We start from the raw sequence: 14,813 nt of genomic DNA on the forward strand, positions 1-14,813 counted from the left end.
TTTGATATTACTGTCACCATGGCTCTGGCTTATTTTAATCCAATTTAAATAACCCAGTTACACTTGCTTTTTGCTCACCATGACACACTGTCACTTTTTAAAAACCTGCCTATGAAAAACAAGTAAAATTCCTGGACAACAAATTTAATGGGGAGTTGAAACACGTTCTACAACACAGGGGAAACATGAAGTTTCAAATGAATCCAAAAGAGATGGCAAGCAGCTGAGTTTGCTTCAATAAAAAAAAAAAAAAAAAAATGGATTTGCCCAGAGGAGGACCTGTGGAAAGGGAATAATGGAAATCATCACTTTCAAACCCAAACATAAGTTTGGCTCCATCTTTCAAAGGAGGGGGAAAAAACTGTTCATATTATTCATTTCCATGAAAGTCTTCATTCATCCAGAACTAATTTACTAGTCCCATTTTGAATGGCAAAATGGATGATGATTTCAGTTTCAGAAAAAAAATAAAGGAAATTTGCTAGAGTCAGAGAGAATCAATTATAACACAGGCAACTGGATTATTAATGAAACACAGAATTCTAGGAAGCAAACTAAAGGAAAATTATAAAACCAAGCATACATGATTCTAATCTTCAAAAAAAATCCTGACTCGTGGGACCAAAAGTGTTCAACTGTGATGAGTTCTCTGCATCCCAGGGTGCAGGTGGTGAAGGGGGTATCGAAAGGGTGAAAGACAGCAAGGGAGCAGCAGGTGTCGATTAAACCAGTTATCAGGAATGCTACTTAAAGAACTTTGTGTGAGAAAGCCACACAAAGTCGATGAAGAAATGTCTTGCAAAATACCAGCGTGGTTGAGAAATGACTTTCTTTTTCTTTTTTTTTTAATTTAATTTAATTTAATTTTTTTTTTTTTTGAGTTGGAGTCTCACTCTGTCGCCCCGACTGGAGTGCAGTGGCCACTCCCGGCCACCGCGGCCTCGACCTGCTGGGCTCTGGCGATCCTTCTGCCTCAGCCTTCCTAGTAGCTGAAATTACAGGCATGCGCTACCATGTCCGGCTGACTTTTTGATATATTGTAGAGATGAGGTCTCGCCAAGTTGCCCAGGCGGGTCTCGAACCCGCGGGTTCAGGCAATCCACTCACCTCAGCCTCCCAAAGCACAGGATTACAGGCTGAGTCACTGAGTCTGGCTGAAGTGACTTTCAATACCTACCAACATGGGTACCTATTTTGGTATGCTAACCCAAATTCTTACATTTAGTCAAATTTTGTTTTCTTCCATTTAACAGCAAGTTAAGGAGTCATCCAAATGTACTTACACATATGTACAAATGCAGAATGAAATCTATCTAAGAACATGAGATACAAATTAAGAAAATAAGAAATTAGCTCCAAGTCCACCATCACTGACTGAGTGACCTTAAACAAATCATTTAATATTGCTGAATCTCATTTGTTCAACAAACATTTATCAAATGCCTATTATATGATTGCTACTATGTTAGATGCTGGGAATACAGTTGGAAACAAAGCAGTGTCAATTCTGGAAAATTTCAGACTAGCTGGGGACACAGATAAGAAAGCAATGATGGCAGTGTGTTAACTACGTTAGGGGAGAGTAGTTTGCAAATAACGTGATATGAACACAGATAAAGCACAGAAGTGGCTTGTTAGGAAATGCTCTCAAAAGTGTCACAAATATTCAATCAGTCCTCAGTGCGAGAGCCAAGTAGTTAAACAACACTGGGAATGTGGTTTCTAACCTCGGGCTCATGGATAAGCTGCTTATTAGGACTCTGCTTCTTTCTGTGAGTATGGACACATAGCTTTCTTCATATTTCCCAAAGGGCTGAAGATCAAATGAAAGTATAAACAATTATGGACCTAATGAGAGAAATTCTAGATAAAGACCAATCTTAACAAGCAGGAGTTTTTTAAAAGAAAGAGGCAGTATGAACAGGATTACTGCATTTCATTTCATGGGTTGCTCAGGCCAGGGTGTCCCAGCAGAGCGGTCAGAAAGGCAAAATAGAGCCATTGTTCAGCTCACCAAGGCTTGCACCCCAGCATGTGGCTGCTTCAGCACAGAGGTGTCTTTTTCTGTTTCTCACAAAGGTACCATCTACCACCTGTTGGAGCACCCACAGAATTGACTGACTACATAGAGAATTGGTTTCTAATTTGCACAAAGGCAATGCTGGGCTAGTAGTGACCCTGGAGAGGAAAATGCCATTCCCAGAACTTGTAGTGTTTTCAATATACAACGGTACAAGAGAATGTACCAGTTTAGGAAACCTCAAGAAGCTCGTGGATGCTTTTTTTTTTAATCCAGCTCCTGTGGGAAATCATAGATAAATTTAACAGTGTGCCTAGAGAGATATGTGCAAGATAAGGCCAAGAAAATAAGAATGGAAAATTATAAAAGTAGACCCTAAACATTTACCATAATACTATAAGAAAGGGATTGGCAGTAGTGGAAAACTGCTGTGGGGGGAGGTGGCAGGTGGGCCCAGAACATCAATAAGAGTACCTGATCTCAAACCAGGTGAAATGGGGACCAAAGGGAGGCCCAAACTTTACCTGTACAATGACCACATGTATATCTAATCGTGAATTGTACCGCACATCTTTAAAATTAAAAAAATATGGTTAATTAAAAAAAAAATTTTATGGCCAGTCACATTGGGTCACACCTATAATCCCAGCACTCTAGGAGGCCAAGGCAGGAGGATCAGTTGAGCCCAGGAATTCGAGATCAACCTGGGTAACACAGCAAGACCTCATCTCTACAAAAAAGAAAAATTAGCCAGGTGTGGTGGTACATGCCTATAGTCCCAGCTACTTGGGAGACTGAGGCAAAAGGATCACCTGAGCCCAGGAGGTCAAGGCTATAGTGATCTGTGATTGTGCCACTGCACTCCAGCTTGGGCAACAGAGTGAAACACCAATTCAAAAATAAATAAAAAATAAAAGAATGTATATGCCAAGTAAAGGAGCTTATATTTCATGAAAGGCAATGATAAGCCATTATGTTATCTTAAGCGGAATAGTAAGGAATTCTTTCTGATAGCAACATGTAGGATAAGTTACAGCAAGGGCCATAACTATAAGAAAACCCCTGGGGTGGTTCTTGCAGCCATCCAGGACATAAATTATGAGTCCCACAGTAAGGCAGCAGAGATAGAGAAGGAAGGACAGACTCCAAAAAAATTTAGGGGGCAGAAATAATAGGAGGTATGACTATATGGATACAGGATGAGTAGGAAAAGTTGGAAAAGTATACAGTGACGATCACTTAAAGCATCAGAATGAATGAGTTCAATTTTGAATTTATTGACTTTGAGGCATACTTGTAAATATCCAGGAATAAACATCAAACATGCAGCAAAATATATGGTTCTGGGATTTAGAAATGTGGTCTGGCCTGAAGATATGAATTTTAAAAATCATCAGCATAAACAATAACTAAGTCCTTATGTAGAAGTTTTCACCTAGGGCTGGGGTCAGAGGCCCAGAAATATCAGAAGAGACCAGTGGATGAGATCTGTTGAACATTGATAGTGGAAAAACAAGTAGAAGAAAAGAGTACCAAGGAAATCCAGAGGGGAGGATTTGAAGGACAGAGTACTTAATATTAATCTTACAAAGAGTTTAAATAAGCTAGGAATTGAAGAGTCTCCATTTTTCAGTTAAGAACACTGCTGGTGATCTTAGCTGGATCAGAGCCAGAGACGTATTAGAGACAAAAGTTAAACTCAGCCCACCAATGAACGTGTAGAGGAATCAGAGAAGGTGAGTCCAGGAGCTAGGTGAGCTCAGCAGCCCCTGGGGAATATTTTTTAAAATAGAGATTCTTCAGTTCAGGTGATTATTAAAAAATCAGTCCACAGACTGACAATTGGGAATCCAATGTGGCAGAGAAGTCTTTCAAAAAGTTAAACCATGATGCTTGGGATAGAGGAGCTGAAATCAATCCACGATAGAGAAAATCTTTTTTTAGATGAGCGGTTAGACCGGGTGTGGTAGCTCACACCTGTAATCCCAGCACTTTGCCTTCCTTATAAGAGGTTGTATATCATACACTGCCTTTTCCTTTAAACAAATCTCTTTAACTCTAATTCTCTAATATTTTAGAGACACTGCCTCTGCTTTATAGATTTCTAGGAAGAGAAATTAAACATCATTATAAAATCCCATGAGTAGTATTAGTTTCTTATGGCTGCTGTAACAAAGTACCACAAACTTAGTAGCTTAAAACACAAGTGTATTATTTTACAGCTCTGGGGTTCAGAAGTACAAAATGGGTCTCACTAGCTAAAATCAAGGCCTCAGCAGAGCTGTGTTCCTACTGGTGTCTCCAGGAAAAAGCCTGTTTCCTTGCCCTTTTCAGCTTCTAGAGGTCTCTCACATTCTTTGGTTAGTGGCCCCTTCCACCATCTTAAAAGCCAGCAGTAGTGAGCTGAATCTTTCTCCTGCTATCATCTGTTTTCTTTCTCTTCTGCCTCCCTCTTCCAATTTTAAAGACTCTTGTAATTATACTAGGACCACCTTGACATTGCAGGATACCCGTCCTAGTTGAAAGTCAGCTGATTAGCAACCTTAATTCCATCTGTGAACTCAATCCCCTTTGGCATGCAAGGTAACATATCGCTGGGTTCCAAAGGCAGAATGTGGATGCTTTGGGAGGTTAGGTGGGAAGGCATTATTCTGCCCACCACATGAATTATAATCTATTTTTAAACCAGCAAGTATCAAACACACAATATGCCAGATATTTCCCAAAATCTTTGCCCTCCTGAGCCCTCTGAGACTTGACTTTGGAACATGGGTGGTAGGGGAAGATAAGAGAATATCTTTTTCATTTAGTGCTAAGCCATGTTGTGCTAGTCAACATTCAACAACCAGCTCTAACATGGAGGAGAGGGAAAACTGATCAGTAGCATTTACTGATTCCCATGATGTAAATATTTTTCACCACAGTTTCAAGCAGCCAACTTTTTTTTTAATCCTGAAAATGTAACAATCTATTCTCACAATCCAGTACAAGGAAGCTCTAGCACACCACTGGAAGTATACAAACCATGTCATATTCTAGTCTGGGGGAATGTGAGTTTAACTGAAGCATACCAGTGCCCTCTTCAAATTTCCTCCTTCACGCATAGGATTAACTCTTCCTGGACCCCACCGACATTTCTGGATGCTAAAGAGATGGCTGACTTTCACGCCCTCCTGTTTATGAAGGATCAGAGGACACCCACAAATGCTGACCAGGAATTCAGTCTACTCTCCCCTCACTAAATGTTACACACATAGATAATGACCAATCAGAATGAGCTCCAGTGTCCCCTGGTGACTTCTGGGAGAGGGAAAATGGAAGGGCAGTTGGGGCAGGGGAGGAAACCAGAGTCAAAGTTAAAGGCTCTTGGGTGGCAACAGGCCACTTGGAGTCTACTTGGCTCAGAGTTTCTGGGCAGTGGTCATTTTGGGGGGAAGGAAGGCAGTGTTTTGTAGGCTGATGTCTGTATGTGTTTGGTGTGCATTTCAAAAAATAAGTGCTCTATAAGCACAGCCATTATCACTTTCCTTGGCCATTTTCACTCTGGCAATGTGAAATATGTTATTTCTAGAGGGCGAATGCCCATTTGTCTTTTATCTGACGCAAGCTACTAAATAGGCTCATATTTACTATGAAAAGTCACAGATTTATATACAATGGGAAAGACTGGGGTTATGGTGGCCATACAGGCCAATCAGACTGAGAAATCAGGTCTGTGGAAGGAAGAGTGTGAGTCTGCCTTATTTTGTAAGGTTGTTAAAATTAATGCTCCCCCAAATTTACGTGTACAGGAATCATCTGGGGAACTTGTTCAGATGCAGATTCTGATCCAGCAGGCTTGAGGTGGGCTCCACATTCCACATTTCTAACAAATCTCCAGGTGCTGTCAACACTGTTTGATCAGGGGCCACATTTTCAGTGGGAAGGGGTTGCAGCTCAACTCTCTCCATCTCTCATTTTCCAGCAAATGAATGCTAATAAGCATTACAGTTATCATATGATGTAAAGGGAAAATGCTGCTTATATTCGATGTTAAAGAAAACAGTTTCAGCCACTAACATTTATGAATGGTATACACTATTGACCCATGAAGAAATGAGCTATAAATGACCCACATGGGAGCCAATTATGGGTATTAAATGACAACTAATAAATGACTTTTAGGACGAGAGGTTGCAATGCAATAATCCTTCAGGACCTGCAATCTCTTAATTCAGTTCCTGGTGACAACTTGATAATTTTCTTTCTTCTATCTGAAATGCAGATAGACCATGCTCTGTAAAAGGAGCAACTCAGCCAGGTTCGATGGCTCAGCCTGTAATCCTGCGCTTTGGAAGGCTGAGGTGAGTGGATTGCCTGAGCCTGCGGGTCTGAGACCCACCTGGGCAACTTTGCGAGAACTCATCTCTACAATAAATCAAAACTTAGCCGGGCATGGTAGCGCACGCCTGTAGTTCCGGTTACTTGGAAGGCTGAGGTGGAAGGTTCGCTGGAGCCCAGCAGGTCGAGGGTGCAATGGCCAGGAGTGGCCACTGCACTCCAGTCTGGGTGACAGAGTAAGACTCCAACTCAAAAAAAAAAAAAAATCTTCCCAATGAAAGTGTAATCGCCGATGAGTTGGAAATTGATGGTGGAGTCAAGTTTTGTAAACAACGTTTCTATGCTCTTTTAAAAAAATAATAAATCTCCAGCATTTTATCACAGCTATTCATTTGCGGTTGTCTTCTCTCCACTCCCAGAACCTACATCTCTACAGCAACAGGATGCTCTTTAACTTGGAGAAGAGGTGGTGCTTCAGAGAAGGATGGGGCCTGACCAAGGCCACACAGCACAACAGACAGCTTCCAAGAAAGACTAGTCTCCTTCTAGCCAGTATGAGATCTCCGCAGGAGGGGGGAGACTCCCCTGCTCTCATGTGTTCCACAAGCCATCAACTTTTGGCTTCACTAACTCTAACTGATAAAAGCATTGATTGCTTAGTAACAAGTTTCCATTTTTGACCAACACTTAATCTTTAAAAGAAAAAGAAAGGAAGGGAGAGAGGAAGAGAAAGGCAGACAAACAGCAGAAAAAGAAATTGTGTTTCTTTGACTTGTACCTGCGGCATGTGTCATACATGGTGGTCCATATCATAAGTCAACCCCCAGCCCCCAAAACTCCAACACTTAACACCTACAACTTAGGACTTTGTGGAAAATGGGAGTAGGAGGAGTGGAGTGAGGATAGAACGAACACCACATTTTTTTCTTCTTCTCTAGCAGATGAATGTTTTTAGGAAAGTTCTCCCCAAAGCCCCAGAAAGAGTGTCAAAACTAAAACATCACGTTGAGGTTTAGAATAGATCACATCTCTGGGCAACCCCCTAGGGTCCCCTTTCACTCTGGTAGCCTTTTTCGTCCTCTCAATAAATCTTTCTTTCTCAAAAACAACAACAACAAAAAGAATAGACCACATCTCTAATGCTAAAGTGTAAATGCATGCTTTTTGCTTTACCCATAAGAGAGGCATGTTTTCCTACTCACCCTCAATCTGGAAAGCTGCTCGTTTGGATTTAAGTATAACAGCACACCCCTGGATTGCTACTGTTACCAGTTGCTTTGCCTTCTGGCCAAATATGCAGTAACTACTTTGATCACTCGCCTAAGGGGTGAGACAGGGTGGTGACTAAGCATAGTCCTGAGGCCAGTCGGCCTGTATGTGAATCTTAGTTTTCCTACTTACTAGCTGGGACTCTTGGGCAAGTTCTCATTTGCAAAATTGGGTAATGATGATAATCTGTTCTTCATAAGGTTGCCGTGAGGATAAAATGAGTTGACATATGAACAGTGTCTAGAAAAGAACCTGGCACATACTAAGCCCTCAGTAAACAGGAGCTTCTCCTCCACCTGCTTACCTTCTCTCTCTGAATTGCCTTCATTTTTTGGAGTTCTGCTTCTTCAGCTTCTTTCTTGATTCTTATAGATGCTTCTCTTTTTAGCTAAATTGTATTGAGATTACAGGGGACAAAAAGAACACTTGTCATTTTTTCGGACTGAACTTTTGGAACACAACATTACCATGAAAGGCAAATTACAGTACAGTTTGTGCTACACCTCATCATGATTACAGGTTGTTACTCCAAGTTACTGGCACAGAGAATGGCCAGGCTACATCTCCTGCCCATGACATGTCTCTCTTTGTGTTTGTGTTTCCTCCTTGTTGTGTGCGTGCATGCACGCGCATGGCTGTGTGCATGTGTATGTGTGTATATTGGGGAGGAGAAAGAGAGGATAATTTTTCCTGATTATAAAACTCATAGTGTTCACTGTAAAAATCACTGGGTGTCTTAACTCCTTTTTGTACTACTTTCACAACTAGCATAGGGTAAACAAATCCATATTCTTGGAACCAAAACATTCCAAACACAGTTGAGTTAAACTGTAGTTAAAACATAGTTAAGTCAAACTAGAAAAACAATGCCCTGAATCGGAGGTCATGCTGACTAGACACATGGCCTGGATGAGAATTCAAGGTATCAGTCTCTTCACTTCTTACTTCCTGATGTCTTTGATTTTGATAGTTGCCTTCTGCAATTGGTTTAACAGTTGTGTGTTTTTGGTAAAGTTACTGTGTTATTTCATGGTTACTTGAAGAAGCTGGTACTCAAATTGGTTGCCAAAATTAAAGGTAAAAAGATGAATTCTGACCTTTTGCTGGTATTTAGATTGTATCAGTTGAAGCTGTTGTTTCTCCCTGACTTCAGTTTCTGACTGGCTTCCACCTTAGGGGGGAAAAAAGCCATGAAGGTGAAACACAAATATTAAGACGAAATGTCAGCCATCAAGGACTAATTAATACACGAGAAGTCTACATCATGAGTTTCTTTAACATTTTCATACCCCTCCCTGGAAGTAAGAACATAACCAGTTTTCTTAATAAGACCTTGAGAAATGGGAATGACTTAAAGGAGAATCAGAGCTGGACAGAAAGATGAGGCCATATTCTTAAAAGAAAATAAAAATTCTGCTAAGATTTTTTAATCATGTAGGTCTTAAAGTTTTACCTAGATTGAAATCATACCTGAAGGGTCATGCTAAACATTAAGAAATAGTGCCTGTCTTGAAAATTCTAGAACATTCTTCCTGTTTGAGTATGGTCATGTCTGAACCTAACAAAGATGATGACCTTTGGTGCTTCAAAGGCTTTTCTTCTTCCAACTCTATTGCCCTGTGTTCAAGCAGCAAGGATCAGGAAACCCTCAAAGGTCTTGCCACTAGACAAGTATGTAGTCTTGATAACCCAGATTCTAAAAATACAATGGGAGTATTCTAGTTAGTAACTGATCATCAATCTATACTATTTATTGCTCTTTCTTTAGATACTCAGAAGAAAACTATGGATGTTAGATTATTTGCTTGCTCTTAAACCTAAAATAATTGGGGGCCAGAAATCTCACAGCTTGACATTCATCTGAGAATTGCCATTTAGGGATTTCTCAGTATTTATGCAAGCTGGGTGTGCATATTATAAAGGTTCCTTTGAAATAATTCTCTGGTGCCTTGGTCATTAAAAGTATCAGTTCTCTAAAAGATTCACTCTCACAGAAGATGCATTAAAACAATTTGCATTCACTGTAGTTTTTATAATTGACCTGAGAAAGACACCATCGGTTTTTTTCTTCTGAGTTCCAAAAGATATACAGGGCCTATTTGATTTGGGCCCTTCAGTTGGGGGGAGGGGGGGAATGTTTCTTTTGAAACAGCATTACTAAAAAGTTTACGTTACATCAACCTTTAGTATTTCCTACAACAATTCCAATAATTTAAGAAGTAGACAAAGAGAGGAGAGGAATTGAGAATGAGATGAAATGAAGTAAGTCAGATATCTAAGCATTTGCAGGTTTTGTTCAAACTCATCTCAAAGTTTTCTACCCCTAGCCCCTCCGACACACACAAATCTGCCTATTCCTAGATACTTCATATAACAGAAAGCTGGAATGAGACTCCTACTCATTTTCTGCTAAGGCTCCAAGATAATACATGCCAACTGCTGCAAATTTCAAAGGGAGGTGATAGCCCCAGAGCGGGATCTGCAAGGAGGTAACTCAAAACTAATTTGGGCAACCTGAACAAGCACCTCCCTTCAGCCTATAAAAGAGGTTGGATAGATCAAAGAGAGATAGAAATCTGAGGAAGGATATTTTTCTGAGTTCTATCTCGTGTGTATGTATGTATGTTTTGAGGGGGGTGAAGGATGAGCAAGACAGGTTTGATGAAAATCACCTGGAGATCTCAACCTGCATTTCCTAAGAGAATGAGGGTCCTAGGGAACCCACAGCTAGAAAAGTTAGAGCCTTTAGGTATCAGGCTGTTGTCAGTTGGCTACTCAGATGGGTCCTCAAGAAGAGGTAGCTGCATTGGCCCATATTCACAGTTTATGGAAAGAAAGAATGCACAAGTGTCCAAGAGAGAATGCCTACCTAAAGCCATCTTAAAGGGAATCACCTCTGAGGGCCACCTCAAGAACATTGGAGCCTTACAAAGAGTCTACCAAGGGCCGACAGTGAAGCCAAGCACTGCCAGTGGGCAAGTATATCAACTCTATCAGGGAAATCCAGGTGAGAGATGTGTGCCAGAGAGGGAGGAATGCTGAAAAACTCATGGATCCCTGGAGGGAAAATAAGCAGTCAGCATACACCTAGGCTCAAAGAAATAGAATCATTGTGCTACAGACCCTTGATTCCTCTCATCCCTTCTTCCACCTTTGACCCTGGAAAGGTCAGAATCTGGGAACAGAGTACTCAATGGAGAAAAATCTAGTCACACTGTTTCACTTGCTGGCTTCCTACCTAAAACAGGCCTAGGCTGGATCAGGGAGGAAGCTTTCATCTCCATCAGCAACAGAATTTTGACCAGTACTTAGAACTGAACATTCATTCCTGAATTGAGACTGTTTTAGACCTAGAATTAACTAAGTAGCTCTATTGTTTGAGAAAGAGCAAACGGCTTTTATTTCTCACTTTATGCAAAAAGCATGGGAAAGATTAGTCCTTCACAGCCGATTTGAGGGGCCCATTAGAAAGGACTAAAGCTGTTTTCTGATTGTACGCCTCAAGTCTGTCTCATCCATCATAAATTTGACACTTGAGATTAGACCTTTTCATGAAATACAGCAGGATGGTGGTAACAATACTATTATTCCCATTCATTAAATGATTTCCAAATTAGCTTACTTGTACCTAAATCCTGGGGGGAGAAATTTTGTTCTAATACTATCAGAACAGTAAGTGGGTCCTGACTCAAGACATGTTTGTATTAACTAGATCTGTGGAAACTACATGTCCAACCCTTTATGTTCTCAGCTGCTGCAGGAAAAGAGAAGAAAAGCTGTGAATGATTCTCTTTAGGTGGCTTCCCCTCTGAATGATTCAAACACAAGCAAAGGTGGCCCAGACAATTCATCACACAGGCAGCAGCTGTTCTGGAGGCCCGGAGGTCTCTATCTGTAGAAGGAAAACACTGGTGACGCTTCTCTCATACCCACTCCGGGATCCTTGCTCACTCTCATCGTGCTTTTGGAATTGACCCGCCACTCCTTTTCTTCACATTAACATTTAACTGCCATGATCAATATGCTTGTGCCAGCATCGGCTCCCGTCCTGACTAGTGCGATGACAGGGCATGTGCAGTGCCCCAGGTAAGCTTTCTTCAGAGTCGGTCATCCAAAAGGCTCTAAATTATTTGGCAATTAAGCCATCACTTTGTTCCCACATAAACGGTGGCACCCTACCTTTGCTACTCACATAAAATCAGAAAAAACAATATACCTGCATTAAATGATCAAACAACCTATAATGTACATTCAACGACAGACAAGTGCAAGGTGCTAGAGGAGCCATGAGTCACCGTGGTGTTCCCATTCAGCAGCTGGTGTGCCTGCTTACCTAGCCGCCGTGGCACCAGATGAATTGGTTTAGCTCTGTTCTGCTCCTTCCACTTCTCCAGGTTTGCCAGCTCTTGCTCTGCAACTAAACCAAGTGAGAAACAGCAAATCATCAATTATGAGAATTCAAAAGGAAACTGGTTCCTTCAAAGCATAAAATATTGGCTGGGCACAGTGGCTCCTGCCTGTAATCCCAACATTTTGGGAGGCCAAGGTGGGAGGGTTGTTTGAGCCCAGGAGTTCGAGACCAGCCTGGGTAACATAGTGAGACAGCCCCCCCCCGCCTCTACAAAAAAAATTTTAAAATGAGCCAGGCATGGTGGTGCATGCGTGTGGTCCCAAGCTACTCAGGAGACAGAGGTGGGATGATCAGTTGAATCCAGAAAGTTGAGGCTGCAGTGAGTCAAAATTGTTCCACTACACTCCAGCCTGTAACACCAACTCAAAAAAGGTATAAGAAACCATTTGATGATGATTAATCACATGTGAGCATAGTACATGGCTACATTGCCAGCCCTGACCTATTTATTGGAGGTCACCCTGTGTCTGGCCCAGTGGCACTTTCTCTCCAAAAGTCAGTCAGCACAGAGGGTTCAGATTTGAAAAACAACATGAACTCCTACTAAAATAAGGAAGTATAGGTTTTCCTCCCATTCTGACATTCTTAAAACACTAAGTAAATTTTAAAGGTTTCCTATAGAAAATGTGTGAAAACTAGAATATTCCTATGTAAATACATGTAAACCTTTGTCCCCAGGGATGCCCATGTTTATCTATGTTAAATGTTTCCCAAGCTTACTGCAATTCTGGGGAGTGAGGGCTCAGCGACAAGTATGGGGCATGTACCCCTGTCCTGGTTCCTGGCACTGGGGACCTCTAGCCAGAACCTTCCCCAAATGTTCATCCTGCATGACAGCAGGGGGCGCCAGAGAGACTACAATTCTGTTCCTCCAGCACTTGCCCAAATCTCCCCACTAGACCTGATTGTCCTGTTCTGTATTGACCCACTGTATGAGCCCGGGGTCTACCTGTCTGGTTGAGACCCTTAAGAGAGCTTCTTTCATGCTGTGCCTTTATGTCCATCAGTAGTCACAAAGTTAATTTTCCCACCAATTATCTAATACAGAAGAGAGTGGAATGTCAGTATAGTCCCACAGCTTGACTTGAGCAAGCCTCAAAGACAGTCTACCCAGCAAGCACCTGTCACTGCATCTACTGCTTTGTATTTCCATATTTGCCCATGCCCATTGCTTTACTTTGACTCCTAGATTGTAGGGTCCTGGAGAACAGACCAGGGTCTTCAGAAGATTATCTCCCACGGCACCTATTTGAGTACCTAGCTTGGGACCACAGGCATGCACCACCATGCCGTGAACTAAATGAACTGTAGCTTTCCTTCCAACTCTAAAGGATAATGCTAACAACTTCCAATGGCAGCATTTATATTTACTGTACTTCAGTTAAACATGCTATATGCACACTAAGTACAAAGAATACAAAAATGAGTAAGACATGGTTCCTGTCCTTGAGGAGGTTATAACCCAAAGAAGAAAACTAAAACTATACAAATAAAAACAGCCAAGAGCTGACTCTGGGAGTTACAAAATTATCAGAGCACAGAGGCTAAAGAAAAATCCCAAATCAAGAAAGGTACAAATTACTTCATGATCTTTTTGGCACATAACTTGTCTGTTTTTATTTTATTTTTCTTATTTTTTTAATTTATTTTTTATTTTTTTTGAGTTGGAGTCTCACTCTGTCACCCAGACTGGAGTGCAGTGGCCGCTCCCAGCTACCGCAGCCTCGACCTCGACCTGCTGGACTCTGGCGATCCTTCCGCCTCAGCCTTCCAAGTAGCCAGAATTACAGGCATGCGCTACCACACCCAGCTGATTTTTTGATTTATTGTAGAGATGAGGTCTCGCTGCCCAGGTGGGTCTCGAACCCGCGGGCTCAGGCAATCCACTCACCTCAGCCTCCCAAAGTCACAGGATTACAGGCTGAGCCACCGAGCCCGGCTAACTTGTCTGTTTTTAAAACACTCATAGTGCCATAAAAATTTGAGCAGTCAGCCTAACTTTACAGGATGAGGTCAGTCCATTGGCAATAGTGTAAAGCTGCTTAAACTCAACAGAAGAGCGGGACTTACCATCATGCTGTGAGTTGTCACTAATGTAAAGAAACAAACTTAGAAGTGTTAACAATAAAATAGTTTTAAAGGTATACTTAAAACTGCTGGGAGAAAAAGTTGATGAGATTTGGTGAATCTATATACATCAGAAAAAAAATACTTCACACCAAAACAAACCAAATATGAGGAAAATGAGAAGCATTCTGAATGCTAAATGAATAAATATACATACTTCTTCGTGTCTGATTTCTCCGGTTTTCATTTGGTGTTATCACGGCGTAGGCACCTATGCTAGAATGAAGACAGAAAAAAACTGTTTATTGTCATAAGAAATTACTAATGCGTAAAAGCCACCATTCTTCTTTCTAGTATACTGTATTTATGGTCATCACCATCAAATAGGTGCCATGGGAGATAATCTTCTGAAGACCCTGCTCTGTTCTCCAGGACCCTACAATCTAGAGGTCAAAGTAAAGCAAATGGGCACGGGCAAATATGGAAATACAAAGCAGTCAATGCAGTGACAGGTGCCTGCTGGGTAGACCATCCTTGTAGAGCTCCACTGTTTCTCTAGGGATGCTTGTGAGCAAGTCCCTTTGAGATTGCTTTATTTTTTTATTCTTATTTTTTGAGTTGGAGTCTCATTCTGTCACCCAGACTGGAGTGCAGTGACCGCTCCCAGCCACCGCAGACTCAACCTGCTGGGCTCCAGCGATCCTTCCACCTCAGCCTTCCAAGTAG

At 41.5% G+C, this 14,813-nt stretch overlaps 1 protein-coding gene across 1 annotated transcript in view; it reads right to left on the reverse strand.

The window, feature by feature from the left end:
• EPSTI1 (epithelial stromal interaction 1) overlaps nt 1–14,813 on the reverse strand; it is a 108,670-nt gene that overhangs the window by 68,903 nt on the left and 24,954 nt on the right. The window contains exons 2-5 of the mRNA XM_021717880.1: nt 14,305–14,363; nt 11,943–12,026; nt 8,707–8,780; nt 7,914–7,997 (exon numbers count right to left, since the gene is read on the reverse strand). Coding sequence (XP_021573555.1) covers nt 7,914–7,997; nt 8,707–8,780; nt 11,943–12,026; nt 14,305–14,363 — 301 coding nt within the window. The remainder of the gene's footprint in view (nt 1–7,913; nt 7,998–8,706; nt 8,781–11,942; nt 12,027–14,304; nt 14,364–14,813) is intronic.

Source organism: Carlito syrichta, unplaced genomic scaffold, assembly GCF_000164805.1.
Source record: "Carlito syrichta isolate Samal-C Ts95f unplaced genomic scaffold, Tarsius_syrichta-2.0.1 Scaffold311455, whole genome shotgun sequence".
NCBI lineage: Eukaryota > Metazoa > Chordata > Mammalia > Primates > Tarsiidae > Carlito > Carlito syrichta.